The sequence below is a fragment of the Ascidiella aspersa genome, chromosome 2 (assembly GCF_963924565.1).
Source record: "Ascidiella aspersa chromosome 2, kaAscAspe10.2, whole genome shotgun sequence".
Classification (NCBI taxonomy): Eukaryota; Metazoa; Chordata; class Ascidiacea; order Phlebobranchia; family Ascidiidae; genus Ascidiella; species Ascidiella aspersa.
In genome coordinates, this window is record NC_139448.1 from 17,573,940 (window position 1) to 17,598,461 (window position 24,522).

The window sequence follows — 24,522 nt, forward strand, 5'->3', positions numbered from 1 at the left end:
CAGGTTCCTGCGAATGTTGCGAACTGCTAACCACTGAATTCCATCACTGCTAACAGCCACACTAAAAGCAGCAGTCGTCTCATGACTAGGGCGATTATTTTGTGACCTATGAAATTAGAAATTTTAACCTAAAAATTAGAAATTTTGACCTAAAAAAATATTTTTTTGACAGATTAGAAATAAATTGATTTGAACAACCTATTGTCGTTTGAACTACTGCATTAGAGTCTTGGCGTGGTCATTCACACGTTTTAGATGCTTTGCTGACTATACCGGTTGAACACAAATCAGATGTTTTTTCGAGTTTATGCAAAACTGATGAAAATGCTTATTGGTATTTTCGTCATTTAAAAAAGACAAACAAACATTACACTGGTTATTTTAGAAAAATGTTGTGTAAACAGTTGAAATAGGCATGCAACATTTAAAAAAAAAATAAAAATATTAACAAAGATCTAATTATCAAAATAGGAAGTGGGATAATTGCAAATCACAAGCGAAAAAGACAGCAAATACTGTTCGAAACATTTGACCAAATCAGAAATAACAACTATAATGCAAAAACGAAGTTCTAGATGAGCCTAATGCGTTAAACTGGGCCTGGGTGGTTAATACTGCATGCAAGTTCTCTTGTGCCGCATATTGCTCCAATGAAGACATAATACTGTTAAAATGTCGTTAAATATAACTCAAAACTAAATTTTCTTGCTAACATTTTAACTGAACGATAGTTTCAAAAAGCTGGCTAGGGTTTATTCAAATTTTTAAACGGTTTATGTGCATTTTTAATCGATTTTGACTTGAAATAATTTTGACCTAACGTGTAAATTTTGACAAAATTTTGATGTCAAAAAATAATCGCCCTACTCATGACTTGTACTTCTGACGCAACATTTAAATTTTCAGACAAACATCCTCAAGAGAAAAATCACTCCAATTATACAAATTAACACAATGTATGATTGTTACGGGCGACCTTGACCATTGCCAATTTAAAAAAAAACATGTGAGCTACTTGGATCTCAAAAATCAATGTATGAATAAGAAGTAAACATCCATTGACAGTAACCATATTGCTTACCGTTTCGCTGATCTCATAAAATTTCGAGAGACGGTTCTATAGAAGCGGTGCGAACCATCTGAATCCCACCACTGCTAACCAACAGTAACACAATTAAGGTGTTAAATAGAGATATTTATTCCGTTGGTTGGTAGAAAACAAAGTTTTTAAAAACAAACGTGCTTACGAAATGCTAAATCCCTAACAAAACAATCATTTATTCTATTGCTGCTCCAATCAAGGAGAATTCACATGAATTAAATTGTATGTCAAAGAAAATGCAAAGGGATTGGAGCCTGTTTATTTTTAGACAAAAATCAGTTTGAAAAAGTACTCTTCTGAACAACAGCAAGGTGTTTGGGCCCATTCCTCTTGGTTATTTAACAAGCCTCAAAAAAAAGATGACAAAATTATACTTGTTTTAGAGCCGATAACCTACTATCGATACAAATAGGCCATATGTGTACAACTAATTAACTTTTTACTTGGACACAAGCAAAGGTATTTTTATGTGTTTGTGGGAGAGCATAGTATCAGTTTATTACAATAATAAAAAAAAACTTGTTAAAGTGCCAACATATTTTAACGTTTTCTTGACGATTAAATGCCACTGAATCTAAATATAACATCTGTTTCTTGTATTGATATTTTAAAGATATTGATATTTTCAAGTTGTAAGTAGAAAAAATGCTAACTTTAACATCTGCTAACACATGTAAGCGAGAATATCAGTTACTTGCATATTGAAAATGTTTCCCAGACAGGTTGCATTCCTTATTCGGAAAGAGAAACTGCAAATTTATGTATAAATGCAATTGTAGCATCCCTTTACTTTAGTAATAATAAGGTATTAAAAAACACTCTGAAATTTAAAACAAGGGCTGAGGAGCTACAGTAAAATAGCATTGGCTCCAGCTCTGGAGCACCAAAAATATATCCAATAACAAAGGGGAAGTTTCTTAAGTTCTTCAGCACAGGATAAATTGCGTTAAGTTTGCCACACTAAACTCTTTAGTAGTTTTCATTTAAGTAATTTATAATTTTTTTAAGGTTAAGCAGATAAAAACTTCATTGCTTTAGCTCAACGATTTTTTTAAATGACTTTTGCTGCAGCAAAATGCTCAACTCCGGGTTCCAGCTCTGGCTCCCCTGCCTTACTTTAGAATTCATTTTACCCACACAAGTTATTTAGTGCAGACTGTAATCTTGTAGCAAAAGAGAAACCAAAGTTAATATGTACACATTTTTAGTAGATTTTTGGAGCAGACCAAATTTGTAAAAAAAGGTTATTTTTGGATCGAGCGTCATCGAAATAACCCAAAACCTGTTTGAACTTTCTATGTACCAAAATGTGTGTTGACCAATGTTATTGAAGCAACGGTGCCTATTTCACACATTTTTACAAGATTTTTATTTTTGTAAACTAAAATCCCAAAACTGGATTTTTTTAGAACGAAAATGGAATTTATATCTTTTCAGGTACGCTGTCTTACTTTTATGGAATAGTGCATGTGTATGTTTTGGCACGATAATTTTTTATGTTGGACAGAACTATAAACTGCAAAAATTGTAGGTCATGTATAAATGATTTGTTTGCAACAGTGACCAAATGTACAGGACATATCACAATCAAATCATTGAGTGATGAAAAATTCTTACTTGTTTTATCAGGCTTTGTTTAGTATTGCTTTGCACTGTTTAACTTGTGGTCAACCAATTTCCTATTATGGCACAGGCAAAGATGAACCTTAATTTTCTTTCACAGGTAAGCATACACAAAACTAGCTTCTCTATATGGTTTTAACACATGTGCTCACAATTACAGGCTATAACAGGAACCCAACAGCTTCGTTCAACTGTCACCAATGTTTTCAATCTACTCTGTGAAGGAGTAAAACCCGATGAGGAGGAAGATGGCAAGAGCGAAGAGTCAGATAGTTCTGTTAGTGTAGGAAAGGACGGGAAAAAGTTTCTTCAGCGATTTCAAGAATATTTGGAAGCAGTCAACAAAGATTTTAAGTAAAAAATAACTTCCACTAGCTTGTTTTAACATAGTTGTTGTTTGGGAGCTTGGTAAGATTGAAATTAAAACAACATCAAAGTCAGAATAAAACACAGTTCGGAATAAGACCAAAATAGGACTAATACATAATATTTATAATAATGTCTAAATCAGATTAAGTCCTAAACCTCTCAAAATAAGACCTGTACAACCTTTTAGTTAGCCCCAAACCACAACTCTAACTTGATCACAAACTCTCCTATGGCGCCAAGGCAGTGCTCTTCAACCAGTGTGCAAATATGCATGGGGTGCAACATTACGTAAAGATATACAAGGGTGCATCACAAACGTTTATTGAACCAATAATATTCTTAAGTTAAGTTTGACTTTATTAGACTTCTAAATTTTTTTAAATGCTGTTTTATTACATGCAGTAGTACTTGCAAGAAGCTTGCAGCTATAATCTAACTCTCACCGACAGTGTGTAAAACTTTGACAGGTCCGCTCGGTTTAATTCACTTGATGATATTGGTATGCATAATAATTTTTCATATCACTTTTTACCTCAGTTTACCTTTTAAGTAAATAGGGTGCATGAGTTCGTCAAAACAACTTTAGGGGTTTACTAAACCAAACAAGGTTGAAGAGCACTGATCTAGGGCACCCAACATCAACACTAAAACAGCCAATGCCAGGCATGTGTCCCTATTCAATTCATACCCTTCCCTCAACTGTGTGTTCTCCTCAAAAATTGCATTCGTTTTCCTTTTTTTTCAAGTTTTTGACAGAATGGTTGTTTTAATTCTTCTTCAAATTTTGGCTTTGGAAAGAATGACACTAGTTTTAGCTATTAAGTTTAGTCCATCAATAGTAAGATACTAATCTTTATATTACAGTGAAGTGGAAAAATGTTGTAACAACATGACTTCCATGTCAGACATACAGACGTTGGGTCCATCAGGACCCCTTTGTTTGGATTCAATTGCTGATAAAAATTGTACATACAGGGATGCCGTGCTAACTTACCAGGTAAAATACTTTTAAAAATGCCTCAGTTGGTAAAATCTTTTTATGAAGGTTGACATGACTTTGTTTTTAGTGGAGCAATAAAATGCATGAGTATGCTCAAATAGCTGTGGGTGTCATGGCTAATAATCCAATCAAAAGGTCACAGCCACAATCTGGGGCAGTATTTGCTAAACGTAGAAGGGCTGTTCCGCCCAAGTTCAACATCTTACCAAGCCAGTAAGTTGGTTTAAAATAATTTCATCCAATAGTTTGAATTATGTTTACCGACAAATAATCTAATATATTTGGTATTATAGTATAGTTAAATACTTAGTCTGTTTTGAAATAAACTGTTGAACAATATTTCATGTTGATTAATCTTGCCAACCTAACATTTAGGCATGTTGATGGCACACTGAATAACTTGCGTCGCCAGTTGACAGACACAAACATGAAGATACTACAATCGTCTGGCGACACAAGAGTGGTGCAAGTAACAGTTGGCAGAGTGTTTGTTGTCATCATAATGCTTCGCAGTCTCATGATCGAGAAAGTTTTGGTACTAGTCATGAATTTACCTAAAATATGTGCTATGTCTTTATGTGGTAGCCTAAACTTTTGCTGTCAACATAACCTTTATGTGTAGGTAAAGGGCTTAGATGAGCATATTTTGCTTGAAAACAACACAGTAGATCTGTTTGATGACTCTCAGTATGAATGTATAAGAAGGATTACTGATCACGCTATGTCGGCAGTTTTGCAATACAGCACACATCAAACCTCACCACCAGAGTTTCACCTTAAATATCTACTGGTATAATATGTTAAAAAAACTAACAATAAATTTAACCTTAAAATAATATATCCTTTTTTCAGTATTGGCTTGCAAGCTACAAGAACTTGTTTTCTGACCCCTGTTCTGTTTGCGGTAAGCATTTGGACAATGGACTCCCACCACTGTGGAGAGATTTCAGGACACCAGTACCTTGCCATGACTCTTGTAGACCCTAAAAACTTTCTGGCTTGAAAGAGTTAAAAGTATGCATTCCGAGAGTATTGAGAGGAATCTGGTCTGGTTGAGTTTTTAATGCTGTTTTTGGGTTGAAAAATACCAGCCATTGTAAATCATTCAATTTATTTACTTAAATTGCTAGTAAAAAAGTCAAAGTAAGGCATGATGCGATTTTGTAGGTAAAGCGATAATAAATCAATACAGGTTGCTGTTACTGTGTATATGGCTCACAAACTTGTATCACATGTCTGAAAAACTACATAGTGAGGTGATTGTAAATAATTACAAACAAAGATTCTTAATGTTTGGCAATAAATTCAAAACAGTCAGTGTTATACGAGCTATCCAAATGGGTTGGTATTAAAAGCTAACACAGGTATAATTTGGTGGATTGTAAGTTAACCTAAATAATAATTAGAATAGCAGTTTTTCAATGCATAACCAATAACCATTTATTCGGTGAAACTGCTGCATTTCATATCTATGTTCACGATACAAATTAAAATATGTTTACATGATGTTCTTGTTTCGTTGTGTGTGATTTTAAGCGACAACATTCTCTTCTGTCATGATGGACTATAAAATAACCCTGGAGGGAAACTAGATTTGTTTCATAGTTTTAATATTAGATGAAACTTGAAATGGGCACCCAGTAGCTTCCTTAATATCATCGACAGTCAGACCTTCAGCAATTTCGATCAGTATGAGGCCCTTGGATTTGTCAACATCAAACACACACTGGCAAGAAAAAAAATCAGTTTATAATCTTGGTAGTTATAGGATCTGTTTGAAAAAACTAACGTACCTTGTCAGTGATTATTGTGTTAACGCATTGCTTTCCTGTCAAAGGTAGGTTGCATTCACTTAGAATTTTATGCTTTCCTCCTTTGGCAACATGCTCCATGGTTACAACAACTTTGGTACGCGCACTTCCTACCAGGTCCATTGCACCACCCATGCCCTTTACTATTTTACCCTGAAATAACAAACATAGCATTTAAGATTTTATTCTCTGACCTAAAAACTATTTGTCAACCTCAATGACATGGAAGTTTTTGACTTATGCTTGATTTGTACTTTGAATTAAAATCATGTTTTAAGTATTTTTACCTTTGTAATAACAACTACTAAACTAATAGTATTACTTAAGGTGTCATTAGCGGAATTTTTTTTGTTAAAAAATGTTTTAGAATCAGATAAATTTGTAAAGCGATATGTTTTATTCTGTGAACTAGTGTAAAAACGACAACATGTTCCTCAATCCCAATATATCCTATATTCTTATAAATACATTATAGTAAAAGTGGTAGTAAATCAAAATTAAAGAAACATTTTTAAGGAGATTGTATAAAAGCAACATCATTTTTTATATTAGTTGCATCTTACTGGTATCATCCAGTTAGCCAAATCCCCATATTGTGACACTTGCATGGCACCAAGCACAGTTAGGTCAATGTGACCGCCTCTGATCATTGCAAAGCTGTTGTCACTTGAGAAGTATGATGCACCAGGGACCACTGTCACTGTTTCCTTTCCTGCATTGATAAGGTCTGCATCCTCTTTTCCTACATTAGGAAACGGACCCTGCAAGTAAAATGTTACCAATGTACCAACAACAATGGTAAATGTTTTTACCGAAGAATGGGTCACTTTTTTGTTTTGCATAAACTGTTGTAAGTGTTTTAACAGAAAATTACATACAGCCTTGGTATTGCTGCAGTTCCTGATTCAACCAGATGTTGTCTAATCCAGGGCTTCCCAAACGAGGGGTCGCAGCGAAAAGTATACCAATTTTACACAAAATAAGCCTACTGCATATTATACCATTGGACTTCTCTAATGTTCATTTTGAAACACAGTTCTTAAAATTTGTGCAGTCGCGCAAAACAATATTCTTATCTAATCTGTAGATTCTATGTGGGCGGGCCTAGCTCTAGTACTCGACAGTTGAACTTTGTTAATGCTAAGCATAAGATAGAACTTGCTGATCTATTTTTATACATAAATTTTGGTCAAAAATCACACTTTTTGTCTCATTGTTGATCTTTACTGTAAGTTACAGTTCGAAGTGACATGAGCCAAACTTAAAAAAAGAATGGGTAATAAAAGCTGGCATGTTGATTTTAGACAAATGTCACATCCCCAAACAGTTATCTGTGTTAAAATGTTCTACATAAACCAAAACACTTTGATTGTTGAGGTGTGTTCTTTTTTTACGATTGTTAACATTAATATAAATCTGTTTTTACTTAATTGGCAGTAAATAATTAAAGAAAAATCAAACTATTAGGTATTTTTATTTAGAAACAGAATACTTCTTACCTTAATTAGAGATTTAAATCCTGTTTAGTTTAAAAAAGTTACTCTGTTTTTGACAAAAAACACAAATTGGTATATATATTAATTTGAGTAAGCTCTACCAATCCTATGACTAGTCTTTCATGCAATAAAACATAGAAAAGTGATTTTACTATAGTTCTCACCAAGCCCATTACTCCATTTTCACTCTGCAAAGTGACATTCATGCCTTCTGGAATAAAATTGCTGGCAAGCATTGGCATTCCGATGCCAAGATTTGCGTACATACCATCTTTGAATTCAAGAGCTGCTCTTCGAACAATTCTTTCCCTCATCAGAGCAGCTGGACTCGATGTGGATACTGTAGAACTCTCTTTTGGCTTGAAGTGAGTAAGTCTCTGTAATTCAAAACTTGATTTGAATTTTAAACGGTCTATGTATACTATTAAAAAATCATTTGTGGCTAAACAATCATACAATAGTGCATTCTTTAGGTATTAATAGCCTAGATGACATAAGAAGCTGAATGGGACTAAAAAGACTAAAACCTGAAAATACCTGTTGTTGATAGTCAAACCCTCACTTGAATGTACATTTAACACAATAAATCTGTTACACCTGTAGCTAATGTTGGCCTTGGTGCTGGTTTAGTAGCATTTACAATTTTCAGGATTTATTTCCTGAATTCGCTTAACAGTAACCACATATATTTATATTATTGCCATTCAGTGTACCTCAATTCGTTTTTCGTATGACTCTCCCTTGACAACTCGTTGTACATATACACCAGGTACATGAACATGTTCTGCAGGTATTTCACCATTCTCAACAATTTCTTCCACCTCCACAATAGTTGTCCGAGCAGCCTGAACCAAATATGTTAAACTGGATAGTTATAGACATGGTTAGCAGGTATAAAAATGCAGGTTATAGTCTATATACACACATTAAGAGAAACTAGAAAAAAATTGGCAATTTAAATAGTTTTTACTGAAAGTGAATGAAAAAATTAATGCTCTGTTACATTGCAAAACCTATATACCTTGCACATTGGAGCATTGAAATTTTGTGTTGTCATTCTAAATATCAAATTTCCGGCTTTATCAGCCTTCCAAGCTTTAATTAATCCAAAGTCACCAGTAATAGACCTTTCCATAACAAAGTTTTGACCATCAAAGCTTCGAGCCTAAAATAATTTTAAACAACAACAGAATAATTTTTTTTTGAATAATAAACTAAAAATTTAAAAAAGTGGACATGATACCTCTCTTTTTTCACTTTTTTGTTCGATTTCTCCCTTGTTATCATATTTTATTGGTGCACCTCCTAAATGAATTAAAGTACCATAACCTGTTGGTGTAAAGAAAGCAGGAATACCAGCTCCACCAGCTCTAATACGTTCTGCCAATGTTCCTTGGGGTGTTAATTCAACCTGAATAAACAAGTCACTTTAATAAATTTCTTATAAATATGTTACTTGTAATACTTGCCTAACATACCTCAAGTTCACCCGATAAATATTGTCTTTCAAACTCTGCATTTTCACCAACATACGATGAAATCATACGTTTAATTTGTTGTTGTTTTAAAAGCAAACCCAGACCAAAGTCATCCACACTAAATATGAAAACAACATTCAAACATATCATATCAATTGCATTTAAAAATTCCTAAAAATTAAGTGTTATTAACACAATATCGTTATTTTGATGTGATGCACCAACCCAGCATTGTTGCTAACAACTGTCAGGTTTTTGCTTTTCTTTCGTAGCAAGGCATTAATAAGATTTTCTGGAATTCCACACAGACCAAACCCTCCAACCAAAAGTTTGGATCCATCAGTAATATCAGCGACAGCACTGTCCATGTCATTGTAAAATTTCACCTTCCGCAAAGAAGTTGTTGAAAAACAGCAAACCTGGAGAAAGAATCAAACTTGAAATTTGACTATTGAATTTTTGGACTAGCATTAAGCACTTTCAGAGCAAGGTTGGGCAACTATTTCATATAACGGAGCACATCATAACAGAAGGGCCAAAATTAACCCACATTAATAAAATTATATTTTAGTTTTAAAAGAAATAGTATTGTTTTGATAAGCTGGTATGTGTGGTATGTATGTTGAATTAGATTTTCTAAAAGTAAATTTTTTTTTCAGTAAAAATTAAAAAAAAAACATTACTGATGATGTGGGTAAAAAGTCGTGTATAGCTTTTAAGTGCACTTAAATCGATCTTAGATTAACTTCACTTATTTTTTCCCAATGATTTAACTTGGACATTATGATATGGATCGTTCACTGAATAACGTGTACTGTTTTGAAAATAAGTGGCTGGCAGAGTATTATACAGGTCTGCACTAGGTTGTACAGTAAAACTGTTTCGTCTTTTGTGTTGGGGTTAATAGGTTTAGAAGCAATATTATTAAAATAAATTACCGAAAATACATGTATAATATTGTTTGAGGTGCTGTACTTTATGGTACTGTATCTCGGAAGGATATCACAAACACCACTGCCAACTGTTAAAAGTATGGCCAATGTAATCAAGATTTTTTTAATAAACCAAACCTACAGTGCCCCAAAAAATCTAATACGTTCATGATTTTTTAATGCGTTTCACCAGCGGGTGCACTTTTGACCTTAGGTGCATCAGGCCACCGCGATTTTATAGGTAGTTAACCCGCGAGATTGCCATTTCGCCATACTTTACAGACTTGTCTGGCCTTCAGTAAGATTACATTACCAACCTTCGGATTAAAACCTTTCGGGTTGAGTAGAAATCGTCCGATGCGATTTAAAGGCATCTTTATTATGATTGTTGTACTTTTAGCGAGGTAAACTGACAAGCGAATAATGAAAAGTTATATGGGCAAAACAGCAGATGTAAACAATACCCAGCTGATTTACACGTTACGGTTGAAAAGTTTGGACGAATCATGTCGGACATAAAAGGGTGTGTGTGATGGACATATTGAATTATAAAATCAGTGTTTATACATCGTGTAACAGTGTTAACTAAAATGATATATATTTTCAATATTTACCCTAGATTTTCTAAAGTTCTTAGCTGTATTCAAATTTCTTTAAGCAAAGAAAACTTTAAAATTTTTTATGTAAGTTACTAGAATTGCACTGCCTCTAGTGGCTCAACGGTCGTTTAGAAGTGCAAGCTTGTGACTATAGTAACGCGAATTTGCTATCTATGTGCAAGGTATTTGCGTATTAAACAAACTTTTTATTTTGCATAAAGCGCATTGGGCCCAAAAGTCTGAAGCATGTCCGACAACAGGACTCCCACCCCATCAGGAAGCAGAAAGGGGAGTGGAAAGGGTGCAAAAAATCCCCCGAAAGAAGGTATGATATAAGAAACTTATTAAAAATGCCTGAATAAAATACCTGACTTAATTAATTATTAACTGTCTAAATTCCACCTGAGAAAAATTTTATGATAAAAGTTTACGATAAAAGCATTTTCATATGCTGGTAAATATTGGTTGTGGCTTTTTCATCCCTGAAATTCTCTATAGCCTTCCGGTACCAGATGGGAAGGACTTTTCCGTTAGCAAACATTGCGTCTTGTGTGAACCAACTTATGGGCTAAACACATTTTTTCGTGTTCAGATAGTTAATTTTATACACTATCACAATGCCATGTTTTATTAGTAATTGATGCAAATGTCTATAATTTCATTAAACACCGATTGGGCCTATGTCTACTGTGGATACACCTACCCAAAGGGCGTTGTCCTAATTGGGAAATATTACTATATAGTGTTAAAAGATTTGGCCTGGTTAAGCCCATGTTAAAAATTTAGGCCTGCACAGGGTATTTAGTTGCTTTCTCAGTGCTAGCTGTAGCCGCATATTTTCCTAGAAAATCGGTGCAAATGCATTCAGCCACGAACAATCCCTAATAAAAGCAATTTAATGGTTTGTTGGTACTATTTGCGCAAATTTTAGCAAAAACTTGGTTACAGCCATTTTGTTCTACTTAATCTAGATAAATAATAAAGAATAATTTCACTCCCCGAATTTTTTTTCCTAAATTTTTTTGTGTGACCACAGGCTAGAGCAGGGGTTCTTAACCTTTTTTGCCTTATATTTCTGTCCAGATCAAACTCCCATTTACCCAAAATCTAATTTTACCCATTTTGATATTTTACCAAGTACTAAAAATATAAAACAGCGTTAGTCAACAAATTATAGCTCGCTCGTCTCAACGCTAACTCTAAACGCACAGTTATAGCTACCGTATACTACTCCAAACAACTCCACTAAGAATACCTTCAAAAATAAACAACAGCAAACTGATTCTGAAAAAATAGCTAGGCTAGCCGTAAGCAGATACAAGAAAAACCATACTATTACGTCACATAAAAATAAAATGTGTAATACCGGCCACAAAAATGATCACTATGATGAAACAATTGTAAAAATAATAAAATATCCTTGTGCTTGTTTGGTTGTTTTAAAATTTAAAAGGACTTAAAACAACAAAAAAGTGTAAGTAATAAAGCAACTTATCACTTACAGCTGTGACATTGTTTGTTACAACCATAATTCTAGATATTCAGGTTAAGCTGATTACCCACCTGCTATCCTTAAATTACCCACATGTGGGTAATTACCCATAGGTTAAGAACCACTGGGCTAGAGCCTAGTGGACTTTCCCTGTTTACACTTCAAAATGGTAATTTTTGTAAAATAATATAGTCAATGTTTTTGACACTTATCAAGAATAAATAGGTTTTTGCAAGGGGCATGGTCATGGTTAAGAAACCTTGAGGTGGGAAACTTTTATATGTGCCTATGCCTCAAATCTTCCTGAAATCTAAAATACAAGTTTTGCTGAAAGAATTTTTTTTAAAGGATTGGATTTAACTAAATTTATCCAATTGCTTTGCGAAAGAACAAGAGGTTTGTTCAGCATTCAGACACATTATTACATCTTCTTTTGGATTTTTATGGTCACCAAACAATAATACTGTTTGGCAACATTTTGTATTAACAGATATAGCAACCATGGCATTGCTATTTCAGGGCAACCACAAAACCTTACAATAGTAAATATAATTAAACTGTTTGTTTTATATAATAGAATTAGTCCCTAAAAAGTCTTCCGTAACCAAAGTGCCTTCAAGTGTCAGCATGGAAGGTATGTTCTGTTGTTTTTATTGATTTCAAGACATCTTTTAAAAACTCTTTATGTTGTGTTAATAGGAATTCCCCCCAAGCATATTGTCCCACTTTTTATGGCAACCAAAACTCAAGAGATTTTTGAATGCATATGTGATGAGCATGTTACTGAGGAGGAACCATTCAAGTTGATTAAAAAAGAGGATATCATTACAGACATGAAAATGCGTGCAGCTATTTCTGATTTTCATCCTGTTAAGCAAATTGTTTTGGTACTTATTTGTTGTTTTACACTATTTAATTATTTAGTTTTATAATTTAGTTATGTCTATATTTAAATTTGTTTGTATGTTTGCCTTTATAAAGCTAACTAAGTAGTTCTATATAACTATGGTACTAAACAATGCTTTTCAAAAGTTACAACTCTTTAAAACTTATAAGTTTACCTCAATTAGTTTTGTAAGTTTTTATCATACTTGATATACCGAAGTTGTGATAAACTTTGTAAACAAGTTAAACTAAGTTTTCATATGGATCTCATTGCCGCTTGAGTGTGTATAAATACATTACTATAATTTACAGGATTACCCTGGAGAGACTTTGCTGGTAGCCTATGATCCAGACTTTAAATATGGGCAGAATTTTTTTCTTTGTATCACCGAAGAATCAAAAAATAAAATAATCAACCCTATGAGCGAAGAAGGCGAGGCAGCAGCAGGTTTACCTATAATACAAATTTGTAAACATGAATATCATGGTCTGAAGTCATTGTATTTATTTTGTATAGTACAAGATTATGGTAAACAGATGGTTCAAATTTTGATAAACAGCTTTTTTTATTTTGTTTAAATCTCATTTAGAACTCAAATAAACTTTTCAAAAACTCCTCATTTAATAAAAGTAAGTTTCTGTTGCATTCTAACATCGCGTTTAATAAATATAGTAATTTTAAAATTAGTGTTACATGATTACTACAATTACACAACATAATATTGATTTTACAAAATTGAAATTCAAAATTATTTCTGTTGATTACCTTAGAATGTTACCCTTTGTATACATCGTTTAAGCTATACTTAAACATGTCCAATGTATTTTTTATCATTTTATGTCATGTTCTAGATGGTGGTGCTGCTGCAGCTGCTGAAGAAGTGCCCCAGGAGGACAGAGTATATACATACCAACCACCAGAGGCAAAGGAGTGGGCAACACAGGGTAGCCAGGTTGAAGTTGAAGATGAAATGGTATTGGACACTAGGGAAAAGGTAACTTGAATGTTTACAAGTAAACTCAGAGCAATTTTTTACAGGGGATAAATCTGCATACTTACCTTTGGTCTCCGGCCTAAATTATGTTGTTGTGGCTAAAAAATAAACAAAAAACAAAAGCAATTTCATTAAGGATAAATGCATGGTTCACTTATTGATATAAGTTGATCCATAGCTTGTCACATAAAACTTACAGTAGTTTATGTCTAAAAAGGTTAAATCTAATATTATAAGTATAACTATACATTTTTTAACATTATTAAATATTTAATTTGATTAGCTTAAGTTCTGTTGTCAGTTGTTCTGCTCAGATAAAACTTTGTAATATCTATCTTTCTTACAACATATCAGGAAAACTTTAAGTATAGTTTTACATGCACTAAATCCAAATGACATTATAGATTCGCAAAATTATAATAAATGGTGCTTATCAAATCTAAGTGAAGTCCAGTAGCGGTATGAAGTCAGAGTAATAGTCCAGCGAAGTAAAGTAAAACAAACGTTTTCTAAGTAAGTAAAACAGTTGTTACGTGTTCATAAAATAAAGCTGTAACGCAGTACGTTCGATGTATAACCCGTTTTGCGACTGTGAAAAACCTGGCCTTACAAACATTTCCATGAGAAAAACGTGAAGTAATGTTTTAGCAAGATTGCAGCCCTAACTCATGTTGCGATATGCAACACCCTCCAACAAAATTGAAGTACCACTGTAAAAAGCCTACTGGAGGGTCTGTCGTTTAATTACAAAAATTATTTAGATAAAAGTCAGAGCATCTCGGGTGCGAAGGGAGTTTGGTTCTGCTTACAAGTTCATCGACCGTGATGCCGACCCAGCATCAACAGACCAGGGTTTGTCAGCTTCCTACTTGTCATGCAACTCTTACTCAGACAAAAACTTCACCATTAGAAAGGTGGAATTAGACACTGCAGTGCAAGCAGTGCCAGAGCTGTTGGATGGGTCTTCTCAAACTGACTGGTGAGTTAATACTTACCTTGTGACATGAAAATGTACTGAATTGTATGTAGTTTTGTAATGGCAACACTGAAACTGTGTCAGACATTATAGGAAAATTTATTTTTGCTTGTTTTAATTGTTATCATTTTAGAAAGCTATCGAATAAGTGTATTGCTAATATGTTTTCAGTTCTATACACATTAGTGAATAAATATAATAAATACTGTTTTCAAGCACAGAAAATAAGTATACAGATATGCAACATAATTTTATATGGACTTTAATAGCTGTAGTAATTTAGCCAATCATCTGATCGTTTTAACATTACTTTCTGCCTTTAATTTGTTACAGCCTAAAACTTTTTTAAAGACTGGTTAACTGTTGTGTTCCTAAATAAAGTATATGGTATGATATTTTCAGGAAGCATCCTGTTAATGCCTCTAACCAATATGAGGCAAGAGCCCTGACTGAGGAAGAAGCAAAACAAGCCCTGGATGCTGCTGAGTTTGAAGAGTTTGTTAAAGATGCACTACCCAGGTGCCATCATAATTTTGTAGCGTTTACAACGAGGCGCTATTTTGCTAGTTAAATTTTTTTTCTTGGCATAAATAAGGGTTGTTAACAGGGATGTCTGATACCTGATATGTATCGCCATCTGATACCAAATGATGTCATTACAATGATAGCAAATTAGATAAAATTGAAACTTTCAAAGGTTGTTTTTTTGAGGTTGTTAGGCCATAATTTGCTTTAGAGCTTGAAGGTCTATTGACGTCCAGTTGTTAAACTACTTTTTTTATACATTACCCGATATTATAGAACATTCGTATTTATAAATGACAAATTATTGTTGGAAATACTTGTAACTGTACAAAATTCTTACTGAAAAAAAATGTGAAATACGCTCCAATAAAATTGTATCAATTTATAGATTTGATCTTGCTCTTCAGCAAAACACCATTATGGACGTTTTTTTCAACGACTGGGAAGTTCTAGGAGACGAAGATACTACGTTTGGAAGCAAGTCGGACAGTCACTTAAAAGTAGGTAGTTATTATTCAGTTTATTCAGCATTGTTATAAGTTGATAGTTATAGCGAAACGACATTGTAGTATCTCTTCGGACAAGAATTTATCTTTTTTTTCTGTCTAACTTAAGACTTTTACCTTGACACAAACTTTCTGTATTTTTTCTTGACCATGTACCGCACTGTGACCCCGAAATATTGTTTCATACTTCGTAAAATTAAATAGATTAAAAGTGTAGGGATGAACTAAAACTCATAAAACGCTACTAAGCTTTTGGGGTGATCCAGGGAGGGAAAGAGATTCAGCCTTCCACAAACTGGATTTGCTGCCTGATTAACTATTCCCAGTACATGCAAACATTTTTGCGTTTGCGCTAATTTAAGTTATGTTGTATGTCTTAGCCCCTTAAGAAAAAAAGAAGGCGTTTTAGCTTAAAGGCGCCGCGCGTCTTACCCTGTAAATTAAAATTTTTGAAAAGTTAAACGCAATAAAGAAGGCGTTTTCCGTATTTGTGATACAAAAAATAACATTTTAAACTGATTTACGAATAAACCTGATCAAATTCACTCTAAATAGTTAAAAACTGGCTAAACATCAGCAAGGTCGTTTATCTTATTAAAGTAACCTATTTACTGTTCAGGGAGGATCTAGGGGAGGCTGCACTAGGTCATACGCCTAAAACTCTCAACTTTTTCTAAGTAAATACATATGCGTGACCTTCTCGGAGAAAAGGCTTTTCCCCCCTCATATATTTTTATCCGCTTTTAGAAAATCTATTTTCGGCTGCATAACAAATTTTTTTAAAGATTGATTGTTTTATGACATGGGTGAGGGGCTATGATTATGTGAAAACTTCTGTAATGGGGCGACAATGCATATAAGTTCCATTGTACTATACGATAAGTTAGATATAGTATCAGTACTCTCGCTCCCCGTGTTGGTTGGCGCCTCCCCAAAAGAACACTGGTTTATCAACATCGACCCTAGATAACTCAAATAGTGCAGTTTTATAATTAACTAACTTTTTGCCTTTAGGAATACCAATCATTCACCGACCTGCAGTACAGTAAGGACAAAACTGTGACGTGCGTGGATTGGCATCCAATGGTAAGGCGAATATTTTTTTACACCCGTATTTTTTGGATTTCAATACATATGTTTAGATCAAGGGAGTGATGGCGGTGTCGTGTTGCGAGCGGCTTACTTTTGACGAGCGAATCGACGGCGCAAATCGCCTCCTTATGAACCCTTCTCTTGTGCTGATTTGGAGCTTCGCTGATCCCATCCATCCCCAGGTAGGTGTCGTTTAGTTAATATCCGTATTTCGCAACCTTCCTACCCTTTGGAAAAACAAATTGCTGAAAGACATTAAAAAACAAAATAATTGTAAAGAGGAATAGACATTTGTCTTTCGACAGGGCTTAACGTCTTTGACCTTTTTTCATATCCGATTTTTTTTGTTTTACCGTGTCTCTGAAAAGACCAAAGGCCCCCTCAAAATTACGTTTCCCTGGGTTGCATTTTATAATTAAACTTTCCTTGATTTTTTCAACACCCGAATTAAATTCACAAATTTTGATCAGTTGCTATTGGAAGGACCGGACGACATCAGCTGTTTCAAGTTCTGTCCCACCAACCCCAACATCGTGGCGGGAGGCTGCATCAACGGCCAGCTCGTGCTGTGGGACATCACCGAGTTCGCTGACAAACTCACCAGCAGCCGAGTGAGCAACCCCAAGTCGCATCACAAGAAAGCGGTATGTTAATTAACGCGCGTTGTGATTGCCAAGTACCAAATTAAAACTAATACACCAAATAAAACTAATGATTGAAAGTTGCGACAAAGCGACCTTGTAGAATTTGTAATTTTATAAAAGTGGCTATCGATATCAAATCGTTGGATGACGGATTATTTTTTTTAATTATGCATTGTTTATGATAAACATTCAAGCGGTATAATTCATAGAAGTTAGTAAACTATTTTTTATTGATGAATCGTTTTTCATTTGTTTAAAATAGTTTGAGTGTCGCACTAACATATTTGCAGGTTATTCTGCTCGAAATCCCTTCTTTGACATTTATCGACAATGAGAATCATTAGTGTTTAACGAAACGCTCTATTTATGTGTTAAATAAGACTTAACTCGCTGCAGGTATGCTATATTTATAAATAACATATAAAGTGATGAAAAGTTACAATCCATGGGCTGTTTTTTGTATCAACTTTAGGTTGCCTTGTGTCGTATCTTCTTGTAATGCTTTAATACAGGGGTCGGCAACCTTGGCCCGTGACCCGATAATGTAATACTTGGCCCGACACTTATTCTACAAACTAGGCACGAGGCCATCCCTCATATTTTTAGCTATTTCAACCACTTAAATGCGAAAATGTTTCGCACTTTACACAAAATCTCTTTTAATATCTAAAGGCACCGTGCTCACCCTGTTACTATCAAAATTAGAAGTTGTTAACTGAATATATCTGATTGCTTTTTAATGAGCTCCGCGCGATTTTATTGAGTCTTTTAAATATGAGCAATGAGCATAACATTTCACGCGCCTATTTAAATTACACCAAAAACTTGTTTTATTTCACCTTTCATCTTGATCATGGATGACGTGGCCGTGTCGTCTTAAATGTTAAACCTTCTAAACGCGCTTCGCGCGATAGTTTCACTTACTGTCTCCTTAAATTTCATTGGACTGATTTTGATTGGAAAAAATCATACGTCCGCCCGATTTATAGCTTTTCTAATAAAATCTTAAAAAGTACACGTTTTGAGCGCGACGTAAAAAAGGTTGCCGACCCCTGCTTAAAACATAACACGACTTGGTTTATATTTTTGCACAGGCCATGTTTGGTGAAGAAACGCCGCCTGAAACACCCACAGTGCGCTACTGCTGCGTATCCGCCATCGAACACAGCCATCGAAATATCATCACATCTGTCGACTGGGTTCCTGACCATTACGAGGTAAAGGTCCACAGTGGAGATTAAACTTTGTCATTTTTGTTGGTCGATACCGTTTATAGTTTTTTACGGGGATTGTGCACAACCATGCTTTTGACTGTCTTCGGAAAAATATCATCCTATATTTCAATAGATCCATATGTCAAGTCCACATTTTAGTTACAAAATGATTAAATTACCCCCAGCTTCAGGAGAAACCTACCTATCTTTTTTGTATTAATAATAAATTTCGATAATAATAGTGTTGGTTTTGGGAATTTAGTTAACAGGTAAAGTCATGCGACGTAATGTTGTGATAACTGATTTTCCACTTTACCTTTTGCCTATGCAACGCACAATAAAGTTTTTCAAATAATTTAAACCACTGATGCTACCTAAAGCTTGTATTGCTCTTTTATTTTTGATTTTTTTCTTAGAAAAAGGGTTCTTTGGTTTTTACTAAAATATTCGTGCAACAGATGGACTTTGTGTTTTTTTTGTCAGTTCAACCGGTTCGGTATCCCGGTAGAGAACCGGATGTGCGAGTCGTGTCAAATTATTACTTGTGGAACTGATGGACACGTCATGGTCTGGGACACGAGGCCGGCAAAAGTCTCTACAAGGGATCAGGTATGCCATATAGTACTGCCTTCACGAATACTTATGACTTATAACCCGTTTAAATGTTGGACTGTCCTAAAAATAAAAGATTGGGTAAACGGCGCGAGTATTTTCGCTATATTTAGCTTTAGTTGCTTCTGTACAAACAGCTTTCCTGTAACTCAGCCTTTCTTAAACTGGGGTAAATTTGCTCGTTTTAGGGGGTAAATAAGCTAGCAACATCCTTATCTTGTTATTTAGTTGTTACGTGATTTGCTGTTTAAATTCATCAGATTTTTCGGCAGTCACGGCCTAGATTTAGGTAGTGTGTCTGTGAGCAAAAACGTGTCGGCGAGCAATTTAAATTTTTGTGCAATTTAGGCCTAGAAAGGAAGTGCTTTAATAGGAGCAATAACTGTACTTTTTAACACAGGGTATGGCTTAACTGGTCCAGTAATTATCTATTATACAGACACTGACCAACTCGTTCCTAAAAAGCAAGGGTCGCAAAATAACTGATGTAATTCATTACTTATGTTTTTTTAAACAATTTTATATATTCGAGGTAAATCTGATATTAATCTTTGTTAAAGAGGTAAAACATACGAAAAAGGTTAAGAACCCCTGCTTTAACTGAAGGAAAAACCTTCGCCCGAAGTTCTTGGCGTTTCGCAAACCTTTAAGCACCTGGACCTTTCGTGGAAGCCCATCATTAAACTCGCAATGCCGAAGACTGACAGCAGCGGAGACTACAGCCCTATTAAATTCAGTATTGCCGAACGACAAGGGGTTCGAGATCATGGTACGACTTTTGTTACGTCATCTTCTTATATTTGTAGTTCAAATTTCAAGACAACATGTCAGTACTGTGTATGAGTATAACTATCATAGTTTGTAAGTATTACTTTATATCAGTTTTATCAAAAAGTTGCAACGAGTTATTTACGAAAAACGTTTACTTGTAGCTAATTGAATAATTTTGCTAACTAGCTACTTTTTGTAATTTGGCAAGTTGTCATATAAACCTAAAGACAACAAAAAATTTTTCGAGCCAAAGAACGATGCACTTTAACTATTAACTGTAAAACATGGGACTATTGAAATGAAAACAATAAATATATCAATTGATTGTCAAATCGTGTACCAGCGATTTTAACAAATTCAGACGACGTCAAGCTTCTAAATTTTTTCATTGTTATACAACTTTCACAAGTTGTCAAATGTGATAATTCATTTGGACAAACAGCAAGGGAAATTTAGTTTTCTGTTTATTAAAAAAATAATTTAATCTGCATTTTAAGATGGACTTCTGTAGCCACGAAATGCTGCGTATTGACTCAAATATGTTTTTTGGCTAGTTCCCCTTCCAGCCGGGGGCAAGCCCGAGGGCGGTGGAGGCATGACGAAGATTCCGTCGGCAAAGAATCAGAAGGCGTTGGACTGCATTAGCACGCGGTACTTTATCGGCACAGAGGACGGCGAGGTCGTATGCGCCGACATGAAGATGGAAAAAGATAACGAAACTGGAAAGCCCAACGGTCAGTCAGCGTTGCCTCATTTTTGGAACTATTTTGTGTCACAGTTTTTTTAGGCCTGAGCCGGAAGGATACGATAGCCAGCTGCTTTGTAAATAGATTCATGAACGGGGTTGAAAGAACTCACCTGCACGTTGTTAAAATGGTTAAGCATTGTAATTTTAGAATAACGAATTAAACGGTATTTTTAATTTCTCACCTGATCATGTCTATATCATCGCCTTAAATCGGGGATGGAATCTTCCTATATCTAACAGATATTGTGCAGTGATGTGGTGGTGTGATTTACACCAATCTAAAGCTCGTGTTAATATATTAGGGATCGTTTTAATTTATTGCATAACAGCTTTAACATAGAAGTAACTGATAAAAAGTTGCCGCTTTTGTATTTGGTAGAAAAAAAATAAGATTCCTGGAAAATAACAGGGCGCTTACTATTCTGCCGGAATAGAATAATTTCATTCTGCTAGAAGAAAAAGAATCAACCATTACTTTCCCTTTTGTTTTACGATAAATTATATATTATTCATTGTTTCGTTTGTTTTGTTGTTGATGAAGTCCCGAAACCAACGTGGGCGGTAACCCCGCACGACGGTCCGGTCAATACGTTACAACGAAATCCCTTCTTCAATGACGTCATACTCAGCGTGGGCGGATGGACTTTTGGAATCTGGCGAGATAACGTCCTGGTACAGTTACTGCAAACTTCCTAGATTACAAGACTACCTCTGTACACTTTTCTAGAGTTTATAGTACTTTCAGTAATGCAGTGACTGAATAAAGTAATTAACGTCATCACGATTTATGGTCGACATTGCACGTTGACAATTTGGAAAGTGATTTAAAATACGCTAAATGAATACATATATTATTTAACGGTCCTTTTTTCGTTTACAAAGCAAGATAAAGTACCGTAAAGTGATGTTTTTAAATGGTGTATCGCCTTTCGATGTACACTTGTGCTCCTTAAGGTTAGATGCTTATCAATACAAGTAAAAACTCAAACATTCTTATCTGTCGTAATTAAATTCAGCCATCTTATAACAAAATATGTTTTGCCAAATAGGAATCGTCAGTCTTTTATTCAATTAGAGTATACAAAAAAAAATGCATAAACAAGCTGTTGTGTGTTAGCGCCTGGCAAATATTCTCCAAACTAAGTGTATGAATCCGACTTTCAATTACTGGTTTTTAGAGTGGAGCGATTCTTCAATCAGCTTGTGCCTCCAAACTCTACACAGCCGGTCACTGGAGCACGACGAGACCTGCCGTATTTTTTCTCGGCACCAAAGATGGAAATGTTGAGGTATATGAAAAAATAAATTGGTTTGCTTTTAAGTTTTGTTTCTCTAGGACTCAATGAATGAAACGCTTAGCTAAAATGAATACACATTATGTAGTATATAGGATGTCTGTATTACAAATTAATCTTTACGGTTTTTATAACCGTGTGTTGTATCGGCCACCAGGCTTCCCGGGGGTTTATTATAACAGAATTACTAATAGCTAAAACATTTAAACAGACAAATTTGTTGTTAAAACGTATAGTTTTTAAGCATTTTATTATAATTTTTATATTACCAACTGTAACAACTGTTAATCAGGGGCGTAGCTAGGATTTTTTAGATATATAAATGAGATTTGCGAGAAGCGCGAAGAATGTTTGTATTTTTGTATTTCAAATATCTTAAAAACTATGAGGAACGATTTACCCGCAGCCTTGAGGTTGCTCACCACTGGAATAAATCTACATTGTTGATTTCGTTAAATGGTCTGGTTAATTAAAATTAGTAGTTAGCCTACAGTATACATTTAATAGAAAAATCAGGATAGTTATAAGCATTATAATATATCGTCGAAGCCTAAACTTACAAGCGTAATTTACTAATGGCACAAACTTAACAACGATTAAAATGCTATATTTGTTAAAATTTTCTCTATGCATAGCCTTAAGTGTAAAAATCTTGCTTTTCCAACAAAAACTGTGAAGTTTACGTTTCAAGGTTTGGGATTTGCTGGATCGCACCCACGAGCCCCTTTTGGTGCAGAACGTCACCGCCGCTCAGGTGACGCAAATCGTTCCTTGGGTCGTTTCTAAAAAACAGCAGCTGATTGCGGTTTCCGATAACGTGGGCACCCTACACATTCTCGAGATACCGTGGAATCTTCGGCATCCGGCCGCAGGCGAGGTTTGTGCTTGCACTTCTGTCGAATTTCACGGAAAAATAAAATCGGTTTTCAATTCGATGTGCGACGGAAACAGTATTTAATTTAAACCTGGTGCAGTCTTAATTTTTTTTTTTTTAGAAAGGTTTTTTTCCGGTTAACTATTGAAAGTGTCGATCTATTGTATAGCTCGGGCTTTTGAAAATCCATTAAACGTAATATCAGGCGTGTTAACTATAGAAACAAGGCGTCCAAAGCTATGTCGAACGCGAGACGAAGCGTCTGGAATATTTTGAACGACGAGCGGTGATGAGAGGAAATCAGAAAAGTGATGGCATGAAAAAAGCGGTTTGTACTGTTTCTTGTAGATTGTAGGTTATTTACAGTTTCATGTGTAAACTAAAGAAGATTGCCGTAGTACCTGTTTACTCTTCAGTTGCTAATTACTATCCTACAACGTTTAATCAGGCCAAGGCTGAGGAAAAATCAGAAGAACAATTGGATGAAGAATACAAGGCAGAATTTCAAAGCTATCTTGTGCTGGAGAAAAAATTGCTTCAACAACTTGGAATTCTGGAAGAGGACAAACCGGAGCTGTAAAACATGCTCCCTTCGATTTTTTTTATTAAAAGTTGTTCCATGAAAATGTACGTTTTTTATGAAAATATTTTTATTACATGCGCTTCTATATTTACAAAAAAAAAGAAAAGTCAGGTGATCTGATTTCTGTTTATTGCTGCGCATAAATTGCAGAGATGTGATTCTAGAATCTATACTGACAGCCAATGCAGACTGTGATACTAAACTACGTAGTATATTGTGCTCATATAGAAACTAGGGTACGCTCTATGAGAACCGGAAACTTTTATGCGCTTGCGATTACACAACAAGGTCGATTTATTGCATAACGTAACAATAGAAAATTGATTGCCGTAAGCTCGTAAAGAAGCTTGAACAAAACAATACGAACTAATTTACAAGTTTTCTAAGGTCTATCTAGGCCTACAAGTGTTCTTAAAATAAAATTTCATAGCAGCGTTTTTATGTAGGCCTATGTTTTATATAATTTAGTTTCTCTGAATTGTTGAAGTAGGAAAAATGTTGTAAAAGAGAATTCAATTGTGTAATATTATTACAAATTAAAAAACAGCTCCTCTGGTAATTGTAATTGTTAACCAACGTTTCGGCAACCTATGCAAGCCGCCTTCGTCAGGGTGAATAACACTGAACGCTTGTACAATAAACGAAAAATGCAAGGAAAAACGCGAGCAATGAAACGATAAGAAAACAATTAGCGATAGTGTTTAGTCCTTCCGCAGTTGCTTATAGCATCACGTCTGTTTTGATGTTCATGGTGTTACCCTTCTTATTGATGTTCCAAGATTCCAAATAATATTTTCCTGTAGGCTCACTCTCGTGCTATTATTGAAGCGGCACCAAAATAAATTTGGTGGCTTTGGGAAAGAGTATGGTTTGAGAGTGCAGACTTTTTTTTCGTCGTTG

The 24,522-nt window shown here is 34.7% G+C and overlaps 3 protein-coding genes across 4 annotated transcripts; 2 read left to right on the forward strand and 1 right to left on the reverse strand.

Annotated features, from left to right (window-relative positions):
• Positions 1 to 2,142: 2,142 nt before the first annotated feature.
• On the forward strand, positions 2,143 to 5,728 carry LOC146164108 (mediator of RNA polymerase II transcription subunit 27-like). Of its 2 annotated transcripts, none has more exons than XM_083382851.1 (7): positions 2,143 to 2,539; positions 2,886 to 3,079; positions 3,959 to 4,091; positions 4,162 to 4,307; positions 4,470 to 4,629; positions 4,717 to 4,884; positions 4,947 to 5,728. In XM_083382851.1, the coding sequence occupies exons 1-7, from the start codon at positions 2,519 to 2,521 to the stop codon at positions 5,079 to 5,081; spliced, it is 957 nt and encodes a 318-aa protein (XP_083238977.1). In that variant the 5' UTR covers positions 2,143 to 2,518; the 3' UTR covers positions 5,082 to 5,728. The 2 variants fall into 2 exon arrangements, with proteins under 2 accessions (XP_083238977.1, XP_083238976.1); XM_083382850.1 differs by lacking the exon at positions 2,143 to 2,539 and adding an exon at positions 2,727 to 2,825 and having other exon boundaries at positions 4,947 to 5,727.
• On the reverse strand, positions 5,014 to 10,284 carry LOC146164109 (succinyl-CoA:3-ketoacid coenzyme A transferase 1, mitochondrial-like). Its single transcript, XM_083382849.1, has 10 exons — positions 10,129 to 10,284; positions 9,105 to 9,298; positions 8,880 to 8,997; positions 8,645 to 8,812; positions 8,423 to 8,566; positions 8,115 to 8,246; positions 7,566 to 7,778; positions 6,469 to 6,666; positions 5,888 to 6,058; positions 5,014 to 5,820 (listed from the first exon to the last, which is right to left on the reverse strand). Exons 1-10 carry the CDS (start codon positions 10,183 to 10,185, stop codon positions 5,683 to 5,685), a joined length of 1,533 nt encoding a protein of 510 aa, XP_083238975.1. The 5' UTR covers positions 10,186 to 10,284; the 3' UTR covers positions 5,014 to 5,682.
• Positions 10,285 to 10,581: 297 nt separating this feature from the next.
• LOC146164110 (dynein axonemal intermediate chain 3-like) lies at positions 10,582 to 23,709 on the forward strand. Its single transcript, XM_083381479.1, has 20 exons — positions 10,582 to 10,735; positions 12,480 to 12,536; positions 12,602 to 12,789; positions 13,100 to 13,235; positions 13,640 to 13,782; positions 14,544 to 14,761; positions 15,161 to 15,277; positions 15,672 to 15,783; positions 16,804 to 16,875; positions 16,932 to 17,063; positions 17,352 to 17,525; positions 18,620 to 18,742; positions 19,223 to 19,348; positions 19,958 to 20,120; positions 20,677 to 20,856; positions 21,412 to 21,542; positions 22,049 to 22,159; positions 22,857 to 23,042; positions 23,260 to 23,367; positions 23,488 to 23,709. Exons 1-20 carry the CDS (start codon positions 10,657 to 10,659, stop codon positions 23,617 to 23,619), a joined length of 2,688 nt encoding a protein of 895 aa, XP_083237605.1. The 5' UTR covers positions 10,582 to 10,656; the 3' UTR covers positions 23,620 to 23,709.
• The last annotated feature ends 813 nt before the right edge of the window (positions 23,710 to 24,522 follow it).

Excerpts from the sequence above, each read along its gene's own strand:
- LOC146164108 (XM_083382850.1), top strand. The coding sequence starts at position 2,787 with ATGGCACAGGCAAAGATGAACCTTAATTTTCTTTCACAG. Across the intron at positions 2,826-2,885 it reads ACCTTAATTTTCTTTCACAG|GCTATAACAGGAACCCAACA; the intron begins GTAAGCATACAC and ends TCACAATTACAG. Across the intron at positions 4,630-4,716 it reads TCATGATCGAGAAAGTTTTG|GTAAAGGGCTTAGATGAGCA; the intron begins GTACTAGTCATG and ends CTTTATGTGTAG.
- LOC146164109 (XM_083382849.1), bottom strand. The coding sequence starts at position 10,185 with ATGCCTTTAAATCGCATCGGACGATTTCTACTCAACCCGAAAGGTTTT. Across the intron at positions 8,998-9,104 it reads GTTGTTAGCAACAATGCTGG|TGTGGATGACTTTGGTCTGG; the intron begins GTTGGTGCATCA and ends TTTCATATTTAG. Across the intron at positions 8,247-8,422 it reads TCAATGCTCCAATGTGCAAG|GCTGCTCGGACAACTATTGT; the intron begins GTATATAGGTTT and ends TATTTGGTTCAG.
- LOC146164110 (XM_083381479.1), top strand. The coding sequence starts at position 10,657 with ATGTCCGACAACAGGACTCCCACCCCATCAGGAAGCAGAAAGGGGAGT. Across the intron at positions 15,784-16,803 it reads AGTCGGACAGTCACTTAAAA|GAATACCAATCATTCACCGA; the intron begins GTAGGTAGTTAT and ends TTTTGCCTTTAG. Across the intron at positions 22,160-22,856 it reads CCAAAGATGGAAATGTTGAG|GTTTGGGATTTGCTGGATCG; the intron begins GTATATGAAAAA and ends TTACGTTTCAAG.